General features: G+C 41.6%; 1 protein-coding gene across 5 annotated transcripts; it reads right to left on the bottom strand.

Moving 5' to 3' along the window:
- Nucleotides 1-737: 737 nt before the first annotated feature.
- On the bottom strand, nt 738-22,032 carry LOC119742069 (WD repeat-containing protein 93-like). Of its 5 annotated transcripts, none has more exons than XM_038218090.1 (15): nt 21,870-22,032; nt 20,311-20,578; nt 19,299-19,506; nt 18,953-19,087; nt 17,420-17,571; nt 16,743-16,799; nt 15,948-16,104; nt 14,374-14,548; nt 12,866-13,011; nt 11,684-11,713; nt 8,835-8,966; nt 7,242-7,519; nt 2,979-3,138; nt 1,574-1,745; nt 738-1,076 (listed from the first exon to the last, which is right to left on the bottom strand). In XM_038218090.1, the coding sequence occupies exons 2-15, from the start codon at nt 20,566-20,568 to the stop codon at nt 995-997; spliced, it is 2,142 nt and encodes a 713-aa protein (XP_038074018.1). In that variant the 5' UTR covers nt 20,569-20,578; nt 21,870-22,032; the 3' UTR covers nt 738-994. The 5 variants fall into 5 exon arrangements, with proteins under 5 accessions (XP_038074018.1, XP_038074017.1, XP_038074015.1 ...); XM_038218089.1 differs by having other exon boundaries at nt 7,242-7,522; nt 20,311-20,601; nt 21,870-22,031; XM_038218087.1 differs by having other exon boundaries at nt 7,242-7,522; nt 21,870-22,031.
- Nucleotides 22,033-22,045: the final 13 nt, after the last annotated feature.

Genomic DNA, 22,045 nt, shown 5'->3' with positions numbered 1-22,045 from the left:
AAGAGATTTATTCACATGGTGCTACCGCAAACTTATCTTGTCTTTGGGGAATGTAAAAAAAATCCTGTCACAATGTGCAGTGTTCAATTTCTCAATACATTTCTTGTAAAGTATGCCTTTTGTTGAAGCTTTTTTTATAGCTTGGAAGCTGTATGTAAAGAACTATGATGTTTAATATTCTTAAAATAAAAACATCAAGTTTTCTTCATTCCAACAAAAGAGCAGAGGTTGCTGCAGTGGAACATTTCTTGCATAGTTTTTTTTTTCTTCTCAATGTCGTATCAGTGAAATTTCTTTCCCCTCCCACACTTTCCTAGCCATGTGCAGGATCATTCATCAAAATGCACAGAGGCAGATTTAAAGGGTGTTCCCATGGGGTACAGCCTCCTTGTCATGCTATAGTTTTACATCAAAGAACCCTCACAACCAGGTACAGATCTCCATTGGTGTGCCCTCCCCCCATGAAAAAAACCATAAATAAATAGATCCACCTGAGCTATGTTTTCAAAGCAATGATAAACATGTTGATGGTTATCAATTTTATCAAAATCAGTATGTGGCTGTGCCACGTTCCCCCAAGTCAGTCATCCCCTGCACATCATTGTCAAACTGCACAAAAAAAGGAGTTTCATAAGTAGAAACCTTTGACTCGTGCAGTGGCGCACCCAGGAGTTGGCTTGGGGGGGGGCTCACCAAAATTTTTGGCTGCAGAAAAAAATTGGGGTTTTTTTTGGGGGGGGGGGGGGAGGGCGAACTATGACACCCCTATTATACTACTCGAAAATAGGCCACATTCATATCACCAAGGTCAAATCCTGGGACTGAAAAAAAATTACACCTTGGGTGCGCCACTGGAATCATGCACATGAATGTGCCTTTATCGTGGACAACACTTAAAAAAGCAGTGTGAACACGCATAAAAATAATTTCACCACAAGCACAGAATTATCCGACAGTAAAATTGGTTTTGGGGTAGGAGGGAGATGTCATGGCATCACTTGCAGGGAATGACCTGTGGACTCAGATGGTGCCAGCGTCGTTGCATGCGCTGTTGACGTTCGTTCTGAAGGCTCAATCTAGATGCAAACAAGAAGTGTACAGGGGCGGTGCTTAGTTTCGTATGCATGATGGCCGGTCTAGATTGCACATAACGCATCAAGAGAATTTTACTTGGTTTTAGAAAATTTTGAACCGAGGAAAGTGGGGAGTTGAGGAGCCCATAAGGGTATCTCTCTTAGATGGCAATTTGCGTGACGGTACTTTCTAAATTGCAGATTATGTGCATGCAGTAAGTTGCCTTTTAGGGGCACTTTTGATAAAATATTTTTAACGGGGCGAAAGGGAGTTTGAGCACTCCCTTACTGCCCCCCCCCCCTTCCCCTTCCCCCTCCACCGGCATAATTCAAATGTAAAAAATACACACAAGAGAGAAATGAACATGCAAGACCTAGATGTGCTGAACTGCCCTCACCTACAAGTATCAACAATTTCCACTACAACGGGTCACAGGTGTAAGCCAATATTTGGTTCGATGAAAGTTCAATGCAACTATGTTGCAAAAAACCCAAGTTACCTTTTAGACAGCAAGTAGTCAAATCTCTTCTGTGCCGTGACATGTACACTGTATGGCTGGAGGTCGGTTGGGTTCTTCATGAAGGGGTCTAGGGCCGGAAAGGAACGCAGCGGAAAGACAAACATGTTGTTATCTGGTGTTTCATCCGATCCCTCGCTGGCTTCCTTCACACCTGCCAAAAGAGAGTAAGAATAATTATTGAAATTCTCAAGAAAGGAATGGGGAAGGAATCAAATCTGGACCCGATTTCACAGTACTGCTAGGCATACAAATATTGCTTAGTGGATTCATGCACTTCAGCAAAACCAGTAAATGGGAGGAGCAAGGGAGGGGCAAACTTAGAAGACGAGGGGCGAATCATATTACATGCACTGTTAATTTAATGTATATTTAACAAAATGGGCGTCATTATTTCCCACGGCCGGAGATTTCACCCTTCCCTTCTGGTGAGTGCTTTGCCCCCCTCAACAAAAAATCCTGGCGACGCCCATGCAGTTAAGTGCCAGTCACAAGCAATGTGAATGAATGAATGACAATTGGGCAAGTTATCTGTTGTGCTTTTTTTTCCCCCCACAAAAGACTGGATATCTTGTAATTTGATTGACTTCTTGTGACTATTATAGATCAACTCTGATTTTGATGTTACCCACATCGGCTGTGAGGCAATCAGAATTTCCGTTCCTTGGCAGGTCCTTGGCAAAGAGCCAGGTTTATGGCTTTTATGTGATTGATTTGAGATCGACTTGTGATTAACTTGTAACTGACCCGTGATTCATATTGATTGACTTCTTGTGACTCATGATTATAGATCAACTCTGATTTTGATGTTACCCACTTCAGTTCAGCTGTGAGGCAATCAGGATTTTCAGTCCTTGGCAAGTCCTTGGCAAAGAGCCAGGTTTACAGACTAGAAAGTGGCTGTGGGGCTTACACACATGTGAACACTTTATCCCTTTCTGTTTACGACCTGGAAATCTACAGTCACAACATTCAGTGCGTCCTTTCCACATTAAAAACAGGCTCTTTTACAATTCAGCTGGAAACGAGTTTGTAATGATACACATGCAATGGCAGTTGGGTAGAATTGAGCTCTTTTTTTATGCTATACTTTTACCGGGCAAAGTTGTTCAGTAACTGAAAACCAATTTCCTGACACTGCTGATAAAAAGGGAAAAAAATTTAAACAAATTTAAACAAGCAAATATGTGCATCAGATGAATCTTTGGTCCAATACTTTGTTTTGCTATTAACTCTAATAGTCCTGAATCCTCCAATTTGCATTTGAACTCAGTATTGGAACTAATTACACACAGGACCCGAGTTAGAACCAAAGTCAAAAATATCGGATCTTCCACATTAGGCAATACATTTCCTGGCCTAACAGACATCATGTTTTCCAAGCTACCTTTGACGTAGAGCATGTTTGCATTTGCTGCAGGCGTCAGGACCGGTGGGACCACGGCCGTCAGTCTGCAATCTGCTGCACGCAGCGCCACCACGCACAATGCGTGGCCCCTGCGCACGTCAACCAAACTCACTTCACCACCTCCACGGACCACTACGACCTGCAGAAAGAGAGAGAGAGGGAAAACAAGCGGGAAAACATGAATTTCCCTGGGGAAAACGTTGGAAGTTTGGATCACAGCCAGTTTGGGATATAAGCCACACGACTTCTCATATGTCATAGAAACCGCAGGTAACCATTTCTGTTAACTAGATCTCCGGTGAAGGAAAAGTCAAATCTGGAGGAGGGGGGGGGGGGGGACAAATCACTGTTGTTTCACAGTTAAAAAACAACTCTTCAAAATTCAGACTTATTTGCAAAAGTTGGTTGAATTGGCGAATCTATCACATATTTTAGTGAATTGCTGTAGAAAAGAATTATTTCACAAATTGAATTTGTCTTAAAATTGTTTAACTAAAAATAGATTTCAGACTTCAAACTTGATCCATCCAAGAGCCTTTGCCAGAAATTTGTGGCCATCAGCTGTACATTTATAAGGACCTTTAGTTCTCAACCAACGATTTTGTGGGAAATTAAGTGAGGGACTGCTGAAGTTTTTATGTATTCCATTGACTTTATGAGGACTAGCACAACACAAAAGCTTGAAAAACTCCTCACGACATTTACTTTGAAGGATCCTTTGGCAAATTGGCAAATACTGTAGTTTGTCTCAAAAGCACATCTTTCCTGATATTTTTACCTCTTCATTCCAATAGTGCTAACACTGAAAATGTTTTAAAATTCTGAAGTGGAAGGGGAGGTATTACATATTTAAATTAATTTTAATACGGGGAATTGTTTTGGCTGGGCTAGAAGGGCTAGCCTATTGTCCTCTAACTGAGTCATGCAGCTGACTGTCTGACTAAATACTGAGTACAAATAGTGGTCTAAATTTAGGTGTTTGGGTCCAATTAACAAGACAAGCCCATGTAAGAAGGCTTCTTAGACACGAACTAACTAGAACATGATTCGTACAGCACCTACCCCATAAACAAACTCTAACCCTCCACGACCATTTCAAATCCACTGAGAGGTTTTGGAGATTTTACAGAATTTAGTGCGATAAAGCCTAGTCACTGTTCCCTCAGATCACATGCTTAAACGCGTCTTTAAAATGTGCTACTGGTTTCCTGCACATGAAGTGCTGGCTTTGGAAGATGCAGGAAGGTTCCCGTTAAAAGTGCACGAGGAGTTTCATGATGTAATTGGCAAGCTCTTACTTCAAGGCGTTGTTAGTTAGACACGATCCCTTTAAAGGGAATATACATCATTTGCTTTTGCTGTAATTTTAAGAAATGGATGGAATTGGGGGGTTGGAAATATATAGCAAATATAGTTACACTGACTTTTTTGAGGTTTTGGGTTCGAAAATGCTATAAAAACCAAGAAAAACAATCATTTTCCTGTAGTCTGGTTCCCTGACTCCATATGAGAAGAAACAGAGCAGTTTACATACATTGGGGAATTGTAAGGTCAGGGAAACAGTCTAGCTGGCTCGTACCCGTTCATAGGTGTGTAATCGATTGCAAACAAGTGCGATGGTCAATTGGGGCCAGTATTTGAAAAAAAGCCAGTTTTTTTCCAACGCTGATCGCTGATCAGCGTTGGAAATTGATACAAAAAATACCACTTTTCTTGAAAATGACAGTATACCAGGTGCCATGATTTTACAGGATGCTTTACACTGTCATTCACTAACAGTCCAGCAAGGTATTTCAAAATGATTTGGTAGTTTTATTTTTTGATGTTTGCAAATGTTGTATTTTCCCTTTAAGACCCAGCCTATGTCGGCTTCCACAAGTTCATGGCCTGAGCACCGCACAGTTGACTCAGCCCCACACGGCCTACAGCCCACCGTGCACTACACCTGGGAAGGAAATACTCATAATTCAATTTCACTTCCCATGAAGAGAGCCGTCAACATTCTAAGATGGGCAGGTCGGGTGATTGAATTGGATGGCATGACTGCTATGGTTTTCTATCTAGCACATGTTCACTTCACCAATTCCAACTTATCCAGTGAGTTTTTACACCATACCCAGCTGAAAATGTAACTGAATGAAATAAATCAGAAGTTATTTGGGTTGTCTTGAAAGTACCGGTAGGCTATACCCACTTTTAAAAGTGAAGACTTTCTTCCTACTTTTCAAAATCATTAAGCTCTTGCTAGACTTATTCTTTGGTTTCTCGTTTTGTATTCCCACTTTGGTCAGCTTAATATCAGTTTTGTCTTGGCTAATTTAAAAACAAGTGATCCACAGATCGCATGTGTCGATTTTTTTCGCAGTCAATCCCTATATGTTTTGTGTTCTTCAAAAAGGTCAAATTTTGTGCATTTTTAAACGACTTCAAATGACCCCCCAGATGATCCTGACCTCCAATTTTGGAAGACTTGTGATGAAGCCCCACCAAAGGATCACTCCATCCAAGTAAAATCCATCAAATTGTGTAGACAAAGAAACATTTGAAGCATATTTGAATGACCTCTAATGACCCTACATGACCTTTGACCTCAGCAATCCCACCCAAAGATCACTGTATCCAAGTTTCATGAAAGCATGTAGAAGTTATAATTTTTTTCAAAATCTTCACCTAAACTTTAACATAAATACGGGGATACGGGGATACAGGGATACGGGGATACGGTCATACAGAGATACAGAATTTAGGACTGGTAAGTGTCCCCCAAAACTTTGTTTAGGCGGCACAATAAAATGAAAGTAATTTGGGTTGTCTTCAAAGTATACCCACTTTTAACAGTGCATACATTTTTCCTACTTCGCCAAACCATTATGTCATTATAAGAGTTTTCTTTAGTAGGGTCTCATTTTGTATTCTCACTTTGGTTTGGTCAATAGTTGGTTTGGTCTTGGTGACATGTTTTTGGCTACTCTTCAAGATCTTAATATACACTGCGTGAAAGGCTAGCTATTCCTGTCTGCTTTCCTGTCATCTCGCGTTCTTGGCATGGCATTTAACATTAATCAGGAACGGAAACGGATTTGCTGTCAGTATGTCCCCGGTGATTTACTGGTTAATATTTAGACAAATCATAAATCATGACTGTGGGGCAAATCTGTCATGAGGGCATAAGATGAATCATTATGTAATTCTGTGTCAGCTATCTAAGAGTACTCATAATTACGAGGCAGGGCAGGTTCCAATCCCATCCTCCTCACCCCAACCCCCCCCCCCCCCCCCCCCCAAAAATACTTCCCACTTTCGTCAAAATGAGAGAGGAAAGAATATATGTATCTGGCCCTTAAATTAAAAAAAAACAGAGAAACTTTAATTTAACTCTCCATCCTACCAAATTAACCAGAACCATACAAATAAATCATAACCATGAACAGAGTTAAAAAAAAGGTCTGTCAAGAGCCGATGTGGCCCATCAGGCCGGCGTTTATCTCCAATTTCAGTGGCATGAAAGGACTAAGAATATTTCTACTCCCCCTGGATGGGATGCCAGTCCATCGCAGGTTACTCCCCAGCTAATGCTGGTACCCATTTATACTCCTGGGTGGAGAGAGGCAAGTGGGGTGAAGTGGCTTGCCCAAGGACACAACATATGACCAGCAGCTGGATTCGAACTCCTGACCCTCTAATCATAAGTCATGAACCCTAACTGGGCCACACTCCCCTCACCATGGATACAACCAAGGCAAACAAAAATAAAAAAAATAATGCTTAAGTACCGGTTAGGGTGTAGGTCAATCTACAAAATGAATCACCAGAGCAATGTAGGTAGTTTATAGATACTTGGCGAAGATGGCTTTTGACATAACTTACTTTTTATGACATACCCAACAGCCATATGAGTTATATTTTCTTATTTTAATTTCAGTAACAATGAATGCACTAGGGGTCTCCTCATGCAAATTCATTTGGAACAAAAGCACATAGATACAATGTATATACCTCAAACATGGCAGCAACGCAAAGGAATAGGATCTATTCATATGACAAGATGGAAATTTGTGCAATGGATGAAACAGAAGAACATGCGAGCTAGTTCTAAGATAATATTCTCTTTACCATGCCAAATCTTTATACTATTAATATAACCCCTAGGGTTTTCTTTTCCCTCACTCCAGCCTAATCTGCCTTGGGAATTTTGGTCTGGAACTCTGACTCCTAAACCAGGATTCTTATGGAAAGACCTACCACTTGTGGAATGCCAGTCAGTGGCTGCACAGACACCACCCTATCCACGTCATTGCTGGATGCCGGCTCCATGACTCGCAGTGTTGGGGCACCCTCGTAGCCACACCGCACCACGGAGACGCTGCCGTCGGTGCAGTACGCCATGAGGTGTGTGTCAGGGGTAACTGAAGAAGAGGGGTCTCTGGGGGACTGAGAAGGGGGCAGGATGCCCGGATTCAGGAAGTGGACGTGAGAGACTGCACCTGCTGCTGACAGCTTCTGCACTGCCTGGGGCATTCCTGCTACAATGGAGGATATGAAGGGGAAAAAATACATGAGTGATTATTAAGGGGGCAACTTCAATTAAATATCCCCGCAGGGAGATTATTGCAGTATAAAGCACAAGCAGAAGCCGGAGACCTGATGAAGACCTCACGCTTCTATTATCTTTTTGGTTACTATATGCGTCTTGGCTGTGCCGCCTCCCCTATAGCTTGATTGGCCTACTTCTCCTGCACACTCATGCTTCACACTTAACACAGCACCCTATTAGTACACACGTAGATATCTACATCAGGTTGACCCCTACGTCAAAGGTTAACGTGCTGGCCATTATCAGACTTGAAATGACCCAGAATGGTGTTCAGACTATAAAGCAGGAGGGGCTTTAAAGTGCTTAAGCCAGTAGCTTCTTAGAGAAGCGCTCTCCTGTTGGAATCAATTTCAAGGAGGTGCTAAGCTTAGCACATTGCTTATTAATCCTCCTGCTATCCGAGCTAACAGTCACAGACAGTCCAAAAATCAATCCGCTTCCCCTGCCATGCCTTTTACACAGGCTAGCCACCAACAAATATTTCAAGCAAGCATTGTGACTAGTGAGTCAAATTCAGTCACTGTTTGTCACTGTAGACTGTTTTTTTCTCCGGACACTTAGACCTCCGAAAATCAATAGGTGGGGTGGGGGGGCTCGTACCATATTTTCAATGGGGAGCGCTGATAAAAATCCTATTTATCACACTGTATTACCTAAATCGTCTACAAATGCCCCCTTCTCATGTCTACTTTTTTAAGGGGGAAAACTGTTCCCATGTGACGTCACCTTTTAACATTAGCTATTAGGATCACCATTTTTTATATGGATTTTTTTTGGGGGGGGGGGGGAACTAGACAAAAGCCGGCCAACCCCATAGAACCACGCTTGGGTGAGCCTGTCCGTTATTATATTACATGTATGCCTAGTTTCAAACATTGTTTGAGAGAGTTAGTTTTTGGCAGATACAAATAGAAAGCACTATTTTCTAGATTTTGGTGGGGTTTTTTTGGGGGGGGGGTGGTCAGCAGAGAATAGGTAGATATTTCAGTATTATATTAATGAAAACCTTTTGGGGGGAAACATATTTTGGAGCAAAAAGTGTGGCAGGCTCATACCTGTAACAATCTTAGCAAATTTTTTACAAAAAAAAAACTTTTAAAAAACCACTAAACATAATAAAGCCAACACCTCCACAGTGTATCTGTAGTTTGTTTTCAATGATTGTTAGCAATATCACGTTTATAAAACAAATGGCGTACAACCGCTATAGATATGTGCAAATTAAAGTAACTTAACATTACCCATGTGTTGATCATAGATTGTCAGGGTACCATCTCTGTGGCCTACAGCAAGGAGCGATGTGCACGGTGATGCAGCAAGGCAGGTGATGTCACTACCGAATGGCCACACAATGTCCGGCTTGTGTTCAAGATCTTGACCACAGCAAAGAAATATTGGGGAAAAAATAGACAACTTCTATTAAAATGTGCACATATTTCTGCCATACGATAGAGGAAACTACTTTTTGATGGAATCTCACATATTGTTCTTCCCTTTGTGGACATGTTATTAAATGCTGTATGCTCAATGCTTTTTGAGGGATGTGATAAAAAAAAATTGACAATTTTTCTTAAGTGGGAGTTTAACCCACAACCATGCATCTGCTTACTAGAGCAGATTTCTATTTATGTACATGTACCTTTCTGAGAAATTCTTCTTCAGATTTTGAACCAACCAGCTGACACCAGCAAGCTTGGCATTCAAGTGTGACATAAGACGTCTGCACTGACAGGCAGGAGGTTATGGGTTCGAATCCTACCCAAGTAAGCTTTTGAGATTTTTTCTTTAATACTAGCACTCGGACTACACTGAGTGTAGAATTCATTATAACCCGAAGCCTTGAATGTTACTCTTTCTTGGTATTGATATGCAGTAAAATGTTATGGCCTAACACCGCCTGCTGTGGCTTGGTGAGCAATCTACTTGTATGTACAGCAAGTAAGAAGGTGCAAACCTCAAATGATTATTTTAAAATTAAAATCTCTTTATTTTTTCATTTAATATCATATAATTTCATTTGGGTATGGAGCTATAGCTCCATGCCCAAATACAAAATACAATGAACTTGCATCAAGAATGATCAAACTGGTTTGTTCTGCTTGCATACTGACGTGCATTCTTTGAAATATTTTCTGATGTTTTGATATATATACAAACGTTTCTAGTGGCCAGTTGTAAAAAATATTGGTCAGCAGTGCAAAACATGTAGCTGTGCTGTGCTTATGATCATCAAAAGCAGGTGATGAATAATTTTAAAACTGCAATGACAGACATCTCTTACTGTGACAGACTATAACCAGTAAATGAAGGTTTGCGGCATAATGTACAAAACCAATAAGTTTATTCACAGCAGCTGTCCTAAAGGGATTCAACACTACTTGAGAGTGCACTATAACCATTATGCCAACCCTGACACAAGCTGCAGTGCCTGATATAGCTTATCAGATTTAAGCAAAATACAGGTTTTACTTTTAGGTAAGGTTTATGCTCTTTAAAGGTAGGGTAAATCATTTGTCATTTTTTTTTGGTTTGAAGCAACAAAAGTGCTCAAAATTTAAAGACCAGTGCTTAACATCTACCTGATGAAGTTTTAGCACTGTGATGAATGCTGTATATTCCGAGAAAAACAAAATTCTATGATCTTGTTTTCAATTCAAAGTTGTCGAGTCATGTTTTTGAATTGCACCCGAAATCAGCATCTGGGACACGTTCTCATTCAGCCGATTCTCGTTCAGTGCGATATCACGCACTGATAATTTCGTCACTAACTTCTTGGATAGCTGCAAATGTTTACTCTGCCTTTAAATTCTGCTGCAAAGTTGGGCAGCCAGATTTGTCATGTCTGTGTCAGACTTAGCTATAAATGGCCAGGGACAAGACATAACTATAATTGGCACCATGACAGTGCCGCTGGACTTTACAAATCTTCAAAATATCGTGAGCAAGGCAGTGCAGATTATTTTTTGTTAAAAAACAAATAAACATAACATATTGTAATTTCCTGTTGAGGGGGAGTACTTCCTTCGCCAACGCACAGCCTCTTATTCATAGACTTCTGACCACTAATTTAATTGCCGTTACTTTATTTGGAGACAAAACATATTTAAACTTCCGGAAAATCAGATCCCAAATGACAGCCTTTGACAAAGTGAATTGAATAAATTTAGACTACATACAACTGCACTATAAAATACATGTCAAGGCCAAGCATGCTGTCAAATCAAGCAAGCCAAAACCTTGCGTACTGAGACAACGTGGTAACATAATAGCATGCGTGTACGTGGATGACAAATTGTTAATCAGTAAGTGCTGATGATCGTATTGGTCACTGACGGTTGTCTGTTTGTCTAGACCCAAATGAATCATCTGACCACTGCTGACCGTGTAATAAAGTTCACTCAACCTCCTGGGCATACCAACTTGGTTCAATAATACTTTCAAAGTGTGTCTGCTGTATTTGACGTAAAGAAACTTGGTCCTGACCTTTGTTTCCTGCCCCCATTTTTCGTCTTTCCTTGGCATATTTGTTCAACAATACAGGGTAGAGAATACAAAGCACATCATAGGTCTACATATCCAATGACCTTTTTCAACTGGCACATGACTGATTCTCAGCAGGCATACATTCTAGAAAATAACAAATCAAGGGTCTTAAAAAGCGTTCTATCCCCAAAATCCTGGCTATGAAAGACTCAACATCTAAGACATAGATCTGCAAGAAACAATCAAATATACACAAAAACCACTCTTTAATATCCTCATCATCTAACATAAGGTGCTTGACTTGAAAACATGGGTGCTTTCTTTTACAGGATGGATAAACTGACTTCACTCCAGATTATTAAACATGAAACTATTAGAACAATAAGCACTTTCATGGTAATATGCGCCATCTTGCTTACGGGGCCAATTTACAGGCGTTGCTGTGTACGCATCGTCAACCGAAAAATTGACGCTTCCAAGTCATCATGCGTTCATTCCAAAATGCGCCCGTGTTTAGCAATGCATGTTCTTTTTGCCCCGTGAACAAGATGGCACATATTACCGTGAAAGTGCTTATTAAGTTTACACTTGTACGTGTACTACTCACCTGACGTTGTTGTGCGTCGATCATTGTTACCTTGATGGCATGCGTAAAGCAATTGAAATGTTTCTTATTTCATTTATTACAATTATAAAATCTTGAAACCCTAAACACTTCCCAAAATACACATTGACAAACTGCACGTAAGGTGCATAAAGTTGCTCAGCTAGCCTCTAATAACCCCTGAAATTAACAGAATTTTAAAAGGAAACACAATTTGTCTTGCAGTCAAGCAGATGTTAACTTGTGTTTTAAAATACCTTGGGCTTTTAACTTCAATTACAGTGAATACTTGTATCAACATTCACTTAGGCATAACGAAATATAACTGTCAAAACCAATAAAGAATACTCGAAACATTGTCTCATACTAAACAGGGTGACACCGAAAAAAATGCAACCCTCAAATATTTGCCTTGTTTTTCTCAAAAACTTGATCTGTGAATTTTTTGTTTTGCATAAAATATTACATTAAAGCTGAGAGTTTTTTCTTTCAAACAATGGAAAAATCATGAAAACAGCGCATTGTGTTGCTGAGAAAATGCCTATTATGTAACACAACTCCCTTTTGGTCCACTCCAATGGCATTACCACAGTTAGGGATTTACACGGTACTTATTTGTGCATAAAATGCATGTAGCACATTGTGTCCTAATCCTTACAAACAACAAGGTACATAATATGACAAGAGTACAAATGAATTTGATGGAAATACCTTTTATTTTCCACCTGAGCGGGTATCTTATCCTTTTTAGTGCTATTTTAAATCTTTTCAGCATCATAAGTATGTCAAATATGAAAGAAATTGCACAAATGAAAGACAATTGCACAGTGGGCTCACAGTAACATGTTTCACTGTTTTAAGCACCATTGGAAAGTATGAAAAATCACTTCTTCTACATAATTGGCATATTTCTCAGCAACCCAATGTGCTGTTTTCATGATTTTTTTCAGTATTTGAAAGAAAAAAATCTCAGCTTCAATCTGATATCCAAAACATAAATATTCACGGATCATGTTTTTGAAAAAAAGGGAAATGTTTCAGTGTTGCATTTTTTTGGGGTCACCCTGTATAGGCTTTCAAGTTTTTGAAGTCGAACATGGACTCACAGTTGTGTATTTTAGGTAAGCCAAAGCCCAAACTGGAATCAAAGACGCAGTTTAAAAAACCTTCTATTAAATGTCTCACCTTTGGAAGGCTTGAGAAGGTTATAATGGCAGACATTGGGGCTCCCTGTCCAGGCCACGGCCACACTGTTGGGACGATCGTTGCTGGACTCCAGGCCGGTCACCAGGAGGAAGCTTGGGTTGAGGAAGACACACATGGGCCGAGGGCTGGAAAATCGAACAAGAGGTAGGTGCAGATATTGTTACATTCTGCGTTGCATCTTCTTTGTCTGGTGTCTTGAGCTCAAGATTGCATGGGCAGTTTTGCCAGATTAGGTTTGGGTGGCATGGGTGGCTAATGCGTAAAGCGCTTGCCTCTCATCACTGTGGTCCGGGTTCGAATCCCGGTTCGGACCATACGTGAGTAGAGTTGTGCGTTGATTCTCTCCTGTGCCACGAGGCATTTTCTCCGGGATCTCCGGTTTTCCTCCCTCCGCAAGGAAGAAACACCTCGTTGTAGCCGCGCCTTTCGCAATTCAGCTTCTCAGCTGCGAGTAAGGATGATTAGCCCCTAATTATTATAATTATTATAAGTCAAGCCTGTACATTTGTTGTGGGTGTGTCGTTAGGCACGACACTGTACTCAATTTATGTAAAGATGTAAAGCTTAATGTAATAAACATGTAGTGCAAACTTCCCACTCTATCACCTTGAACAAGTCCCTCAACAAGTACCCACCATCTAAGAAAAGAAACTGAGAAACGGGATGTTCCTGGCGTACCATGATTCTTAAATGTTGACAGCAAGGTACAAATCAGAAACACTAACATTATAAAAAGAAGCATCACCCTTGTGCAACATTCCTAGTCAAGAAAGGGAAGTGCTTTTACTTCGTGAGTGGTTTCAAGGGCGGATCCAGAACACAATTTTGGGGGGGCAAAAAAAATTTTGGGTCCCCCCAAAAAGTGGGTCTAAAAAATTACGGCGTGGGGTTCGGGCCCGCGAGGGCCCCGAAAATTTTTTGGATTCTAGATGCTCTGTGGTGCGATCTGAGGCAATTTCTGACCACTTTAACCAATTTTTTTGAGGAAAAGATGGTGGTGTACTCATTGCCTGCCTTTATTGCGATGTCACATTAAAAAAAAAAAAAATTGGTTTCGTTTTGGGGGGGCCATGGCCCCCTTTGGCCCCCCCCCTGGATCCGCCCTTGAGTGGTTTCTGCCCCCCTCCTTTTGAAGTTTGGAGGCACCAACTGAGGCACCCACTGAGGAACCAGCCTTCCTGTGAGGGCCAGTTCATACCTTGGCACAAATGTACACACCAAAGTAAAATGTACACGCCATAAGTAAAACTTTGCCAATGCCAATATAAATTTGGTGCATAACAGCAAGTTTTCTCACCGCAAATTTGCAGCAGTTGAATACATTTCAAATGTAGCAATTTCACTGTGAATGTTTTTCGACACCATTTCTGCTTCGTATTCACATTCGCTTGGGGTACAACTGCCAATGTAGTGTCTTACATTGATTCGCATTGGTTCAGAGCACCCTTTATGTTTATAGTGCGCATGGCTTATCAAATAATACCCACCAGGCTTTGTCTTCTTGCTCATTCAGGAACCGTAGCTGGTCCTGGTGCTGCTGCCTGAAGACCTGTCTGCGTTTCTCCAGGTGCTGATCGCTGACAAGGTGCTGTTTGGTGCCCAGACCCACAACCTGGCCCTCGTCAATTGCCCGAAAGACCGATGCCACAGATCCGGTCACACCTAAGGGAAAGAACGAAAGGTTTGTGGATATGACTTCTGAGCTTCAGCTAGAAAGAAAGAAGCGTCACCCTTGTGCAACATCCTTAGTCAAAAAGGGGAAGTTCTTTGAAAAGAATGTTGCATCCTGACGCCACTTTTTTTCATCATATAGTATCTCAATGAAGGTCAATCATTGCAAAAATGTTGAAAAGACATGAATCTGGGACTGAGAAACAAGTCCAACTTTGTTAAAAACATTGAAAATGCACTCAACTCTCTTTAGACTTTGTACACAACCAAAGAAGTGGCGTCAGGATACATTATTTCCAGTTCTGTTACTTCGTGAGTGGTTCCTGCCCCCTCCTCATGGCCTAATGGCATATTCTTTGCTAGGAATCCACCTGAATCTTCCAAATTCCAACAAATGAATGTGCATCAACTCAGTAGCACAATTTTCTTGTACTTTATCTTTTTAAGGGGATAAATTTAAAGCTCCGTGTGTAAAATACAGGTCGGCTCATACTAGTTTACCATCATGAAACATTTGCAACGCCCAAGATTTGAAATTGCCGAAGTTGAAAAGCGTACAACTTTTGTGCATTTGCAGCACTCACACTTTTATGTTGTGACTTCAAAAAGTCACTTAATCAATAACAAATTGAGGAAACGGACATGGCTGAAATTTTTTTGTACTATTGTCGATTACGGTAGACTCTTGTTAATTACAAACTCAGTCGGACCTAGTCAAATCAGAATTTTGTATTAAGAGGAGCAATAAATACTGTGCGCATAAATATACGGTCAGGACCAAGGCTTTATGTTTGCTATAACCAGAATTTGTATTGAAAAATAAAAATCAAAAACTTAGAGCGGCCTGATATTTTCCCTCTTTAGCAAAGTTTTCTTCAGAGGCAAAATTGATTCCATACGTGTTTATGTTAGAGGGGAAAAAAATGCAAAAATGAGGGGGGGGGGTTCTGTTTGTGGCATCTGATGACATATTACATACCCCATGATATTCAGAGAAAATTATCACATAGAGGCTTGGCCATGCCATATTTTCAGTCACAAGAGGTGACTTTCTGGACATCCGCTCCGTTCACCGGCAAAGAAACTACAGTTGGGGGTGACCGACTGACGCCCGACTGACTGCAATTTTGCCGCGACGCGCGGCCGTACGTACCATGCCACTGTGTGCACATAGTACAAATTCCCTGGTGTACGTGCGTCGCACACAATGAACGGTGATCTTCAACCAGCTAAATGTCCCGCCCATGGGAGGTCGTTGCTAGGTAAAAGGGCGCCCTCTTTGGTTGGCGCACGGAGCCCATAACAGACAAATGTTTCCACTCTATATCTGGTCTGGTACCCCAAAGTGTCAGCCCAGTGCCAGTTTTTCCAATGGTACATCTATTCTCACCAGTCAGAGTAGAGGGCGGTGGCCTGACCCGGAGCACTGTAGTGGGTTTGGACATCTGTGACACGTTCAGGCTCGGTGCTGCTACTGTTGCTGGGGTAGTGGCATGTCCCCCTGGGTGGGGAGTTGGCGAACCCCTGGGGGAGCCTGATGAGGTGGACTGCAGGGATTGGAGTAATAACGAGACAAATGCCCATTTGATGCTTTGTATACATGTAAGTGTACAAAAAGTCTGGAGGTCAATACATCACGTGAAGTGACCAGTGCCCAATTTCATCGCTGTGTTCAATAACCACACAATTCCGCACTTACGATCACCATTCTGTGCTAACCGCGCAAGCAGAAATACTCTGTGCTAACCCTGTAAGCACAGAATCCCTAGTAATGGGATGTACGCATGTGCACAAGCCAAATATCCAGGCTAATAACCCGTGTAGTATGGTAACCGTAAGTAGAGATTTTTCACTAACGGTAAGCAAGGCCATAAAATTGGGCCTTGGTCTTTAAGCCGCATATGATTTTAATACTTGGCTTTTGTCAGCAATAACACACGCAACTATGGGAAGTGCATGAAGCTATTTCCATAATAATAATTACTGGCCAAGCAATTCAGACAGGCAAAACTCAAGGTATCGACTTCAGTTCAAAATGTCTAATTACACGGAACTGCTACACAGAAAATATTGCTCAGTGAATGTACGTGTACTAAACATTTTAAGTTAAGAGCCAGTCACAAACAATACATGTCACTTGACATGTTGACAGGTAACATTTTGTCACTGTAAAATTGTTCCATACCTTTGCTATGTCTGTTGTAATACCCTCGATGGACGTGGCCATTTCAATGCTAGAATCCTGTCATGAGTAGATACAATCAAGACAATCAATAAGTGTTTGCCATTAAACGTTTCACGACACTTTTAAAGTCTTCTTCAGCTGGCAACTTTCTCCCAACCCTACCATGCCTACGGTAGTATCAAAATAGAAAAAACTGATAATTCTTGACGGTTCCTTTGTCTATAATTCTCCAATTTTATTCAAAAATGGGCACAGGATATACTGTGGGTGGAAATACGGTAAACGTTTGCAAGTTTCAATCTCTGACCAGTAGATTTGAATAATAATCATATATACATTTATATTGCGCAAATTCCATATGAATATGATCAAATGCGCATCACAATTATTATCCCTGTTCATCAAGAATGAGACCATTTTTTTTCTGCAGCAGCTTGAGATCAGTGCAATTTGGTCTCTACCTTCACAGGTACCCATTTATACTCCTGGGTGGAGAGAGGCAATTGCAGTAAAACGCCTAGCCCAAGAGCACAAGCACCATGCTCCCTGTCAGGGTTCGAACCCATGTACCACGGCACACGAGTCGAACACCGTAATCACTGGACCACAGCGCCCGATCTGATCTTTGGAAGTTCAAAGGCTCAGTTCTTAATTCAATCTCGAAGTCAAAATCTTACTAGTTTGTCGGCTTCTACTGGTTTAGCCTGCTGCTGCTGTTGTTGTTGTTGTTGCTGTTGTTGTTTGACTGCATTGCTATGGGCAGTCTCTAATTCTCGTAACCAGTTATCTCTGGGTAGATGCCACACATCAAGCCAAACATCTGTTCCATCTAGAACATCACCAAAAAAAGTGATCCTTGTCAGTTTTTCCTAACTAAGAGCCGTATCTTCTCCCACTGATCCCAAAGTGTGATTTCCTAGGTTTGTAGAATTGCTAGTATTGCTAGCTAGCACCACAACTTTGGGTATATCATCCCTGGTCAGACGACACCATATGGGGTTCGGATTTGGACTGTCATCCCATAAACAGAAATAAAGTGGGCGAGTGCCGACATAGGGCTGTAAGTAGGTGTGAGTCTGCCATGACACCAAACGAAAGCAAGAGTTTGTGTATAGTTATTTGTGTATGGTTTTATAGATGGCATCCTTTCATTCATTGCTGACTTCACCATGCTAACCTCCAAATCTTATCTAACATAGGGCTGGATTGCCCAGTTGTCGTGGGTTCGAGTCCCACCCGAGTGATTTTTTCCAACTTTCACTCGGGAGGTAACACACTGAGTATACAGTGTTTAAACGTCGGTGAAGGACAAAACCTATAATTTGATATATCACCCCGACGCAAAACTTCCATCTTATAATAGTTTATGCGGTACCCGCTGCTATGTACATCAGATTCGAACCGGCCAACCGATCCCGTTAGCTCGGTGGTTGAGTGGTAAGACATCTGCACTAGAAAGCAGGAGGTCGTTGGTTCGAGTCCCACCCGAGTGATTTTTTCCGTCTTTCACTCGGGAGGTAACACACTGAGTATACAGTGTTTAAAAGTCGGTGAAGGGCAAAACCTATAATTTGTAAGATGTTCTTGAGGTAGTGGGTTCAAATCTCACTCCAGTCACATTATATTTTTCTGGACCTTACAGGCTCCGTGCACAAGTACGCCCTCAATGGTAAGAAAGGGAGAGTTGGGGAAGATCGCTGGGAGAGACATTCGAACATATTTGCCAATGATGCCTGACGTTCACACAAAGATGCTATGGCTTTGTAATTGGGCACATTTAGAACAAAATGAGCTGTGCATACTTGGTGCTGTACGGGCACCAACCTGGGCCCAATTTCATAGCACTGCTTAACAGTAAGCAGAAAAGTTGTGCTTACTATAGCAGAAAATCATGCTGCTGCTTAAGCACTATTTCATGCCAACGGTTGCGCGCGCATGGAGATTTATATTGTTACGTCACTGATTTAAGCAAAGTGTTCTTCTGGGGTTAAGCGTGCTTTTGCTGTGCTTACTGCTTAACGGTCCCTATGAAATAGATGGAGGCTTGGTAAGCACAAAGTCGGCTGTTAAGCAGCGCTATGAAATTGGGCCCAGTGTATGCAAGCGGTGTGTCCCGCCCACAAGGAATTTCTGCTCTGGCACAGAGTCCATATTGATTAAAAGTGAAGCCTGTCAGTGTCTCTTTGTGTTTTTGTTCTACGGATACTTACTCTGAAGAGCAACTGACACATAGTCCCCATCACGAGAGATGAATGCATCAGTGATGACCGACCCAGCACTATCCTCATTGAATGTCTTAATGGGAAGAATTGCATCAAAGGCTGAACAAAGAAGTCTACCGGTGCCTAGAATTCATGAGGTTTGAAGAAAAAAAAGAAATCGGCTTTTGGATGAAAATATTTGAGCTATAATTCCAGTAGATTTGAATATTAATGTCAAACCAGGCATTGTATGAGCAAGAACAAGCAAACATGTACTGCATTGGCTTTATGTTTTATGCAACCTCAAAGGTAGGGGGTGGGGAGGGCGGATATAATTTACAAGTTCATGACATACCAGCTGTATCTATAGCTACAATGAGGTACGTCTGCACGCCAACCAGGCAGATCTTGAGAGAGCAGATGCTGACGTCTTCCGATCCGTGATCCCAGGATGCAATGGGAGCCTGAGTCATTGCATCGATCATAGTAATCCCATGAGGCATTCCAAAGAACACATAGCGGCCATCAGGGCTGTCTGCCAGACACAGTGCTTGGCCATAGTCCTAGATTTCAAAGAGAGTTACATGTCTACAACATTATCTCATCAAGAGCAATTAGATATTCTTTTGACTTTTTTGCTATCCTACAAGTACTTGAAGGTGATTTGATATCCAAGGCATATTAGAAGGTTGAAGAATTAAGGATGGACAAATGTAGGCCCTGTAGGAAAGAACAAATTAATGTGATTTTTGAAAGTTGATTGATTAATTTTACTAGTATCAAGGGTATTTTTTGGATCACTTCAAGAAGAAAAACTAAGGAAGGGAATGGAAGGACAAAGATGGAGTAAAGCTTTCGATGGATGCAGTTTGTTTCCTCTTTCTGAAATTCTACTGTGACTGTGGGAACAAAACTAATTCCCTTTCCATGTACATTTTCGGACTTATGAGGCGTCGGACTTATGAGGCATGACACTTATTAATTCCGCCTCATAGGTCCGATGCTGCATAAGTCCGACGCCGCATACGTCCGATGCCTCATAAGTCCAAAATAGTGTTTGTCCATTGTCAGATTTATGAGGCGTCGGACTTATGAGGCGTCAGACCTATGAGGCGGAATTTATGCCTCATAAGTCCGACGCCTCAGAAGTCTGAATTTTCGGACTTATGAGGCATCGGACCTGTGAGGCGTCGGACTTATGATACGGCCCCGCATCAGACCATCTAATTAGAGTTATGGGGCCTCCTTCGCTCCTTAATCTACACAGCTATAATGGCCCGATTCAAAAAATTTGAAGTGGTATCAGTCTATTACTTTCTTACCTGACAACTTACTTTCCCACTACATCGTGGTCACTATCAACTCACCGGTAACGGAATAGCGCAGTCGTACTGCGGCGGCCTGACGCGGGATTTCTCGGCGATCCTAGCCGACTCCCTCTCGCTGATGACCTCCCAGGCCAGGTCAAAGATCAAATTGACGATCTTGTTGACAAGACGGAAGGGCTGGGGCAGCACGTCGTACATCTGCTCCGGGTCCCGGATGTAGTCCTCCTCATCGCTGGAGCGGTTCCCCAGGGACTCTGGGGTGATGGACAAGAGATTCTTGCGCACGTAGACTGGCATGGCGAACAAGCTGAGTTGATCAACGAAAGCAAACTATAAAAAATTAAAATGAAACGCCTGTCAACCATCAGGCAACAGATCTTCAAATCAAAGGATCGGTCTTGCATATTCATTGTAATCTGCACTGCAAGATGTGTGCACACTGATCACAGTTCACACTCTTCATTAGACATGTTGAGGAACAACAAAAAAATTCCCCTTTTTTTGAATTATTTTTTGTGCTTTACAGAATCTGATAGAATTCAAATTTGAATTTAAATATTTCTTGTAGGCCTTACTTTCTCAACAAATTCAAAATCTAAAGCAACTTAGGGCTGTGCATCAGAACCGCGGGTACATAAGTACCTGATCTTTGTTGTCGGGAACCGGCTCCAAATAACTTAGTAACTTCTCAGACAATGAAAAAGCAAGGTTTTGTGGGGTTTTGTGGGGAATTTCAAAACGAAAACCAGCATACATGGGAAAACAAAACATAGTTCACGTTTATGATGCTTGCAAAAGTTGCAATTTACACCATATAAAGCTCTACAGCTCACTGTATACACTTGTATCTGGCTGTGCTGATGCACGATGTACATTTGTAAACATGTAGTATAATCGTGCAGACGTTTATGAACAATCTGAACAGCAACTTCCAAGATCTGAATTTTGGGGTTGGGTTTCTTTAAATTTTAATGGGTAGCCTACCTGGTTACCCATGTTTTTTGGGGGTTTTTTTCGAATCAGTTACCCAGTTTCCATACGTACTACCCATAAATGCACACCCCTAAAACAAAAAAATTATTATATGAATACTTGACAAAAATGTGTTGGGTGCTTTTGGTAGGGTAGATCTGCATGATCAGTCGATCGTGCCATGCCATATCATGCTGCCGGCGTAGCTGGAGTTACCCATTCCTAAATTTTATCATTGGGTTGTCCTAAATGACAACCCAATGGGCAATGATAAAATTTAGGGCTGGGTAACTCCAGCTACTGCCGCCCCCGGACTGCCGGCGTTGATTGCTACAGCAGTCAACAACCTTTTCATGTCATTCACGACTCTGCTGAGTGCTGGAGGATTGTTTTGAAAAGGGGAAGTAAAGTCTGAAATTTCCTACACGGGATCAACCGGTGGCACAGATCATACAGTCATCATGCATGTCATGGCAAAAGTGACAACATGCCACATCACTGCACTGATCACAGTGACAGCGCTTCACAGTCACACATTGACAGCTTTTTGCACTGCAGCAGTGCAGGGTAAACATTTCATCAAAACAAAGCCGTAACATGTATATTCAATGATCAAGCCAACTTACTGACGAGATTTTCCCTTGGTTTAATGTTTAAACATAGAGCAAGAGAATCGGCCAATTGCCACTTTCAATATTTTGACATTTTTGATGATATTTGTGATGACATTCATGACACTATCACGAAAAATTGTGCGATGAACTTAGCAACAAGCAACAGTTATTTAGCGCCCTCAATTGTC

Source organism: Patiria miniata, unplaced genomic scaffold, assembly GCF_015706575.1.
Source record: "Patiria miniata isolate m_02_andy unplaced genomic scaffold, ASM1570657v1 HiC_scaffold_5, whole genome shotgun sequence".
Classification (NCBI taxonomy): domain Eukaryota; kingdom Metazoa; phylum Echinodermata; class Asteroidea; order Valvatida; family Asterinidae; genus Patiria; species Patiria miniata.
The sequence above is the reverse complement of the archived record's forward strand: the minus strand, read 5'-3'. Positions and strand labels throughout refer to the sequence as shown.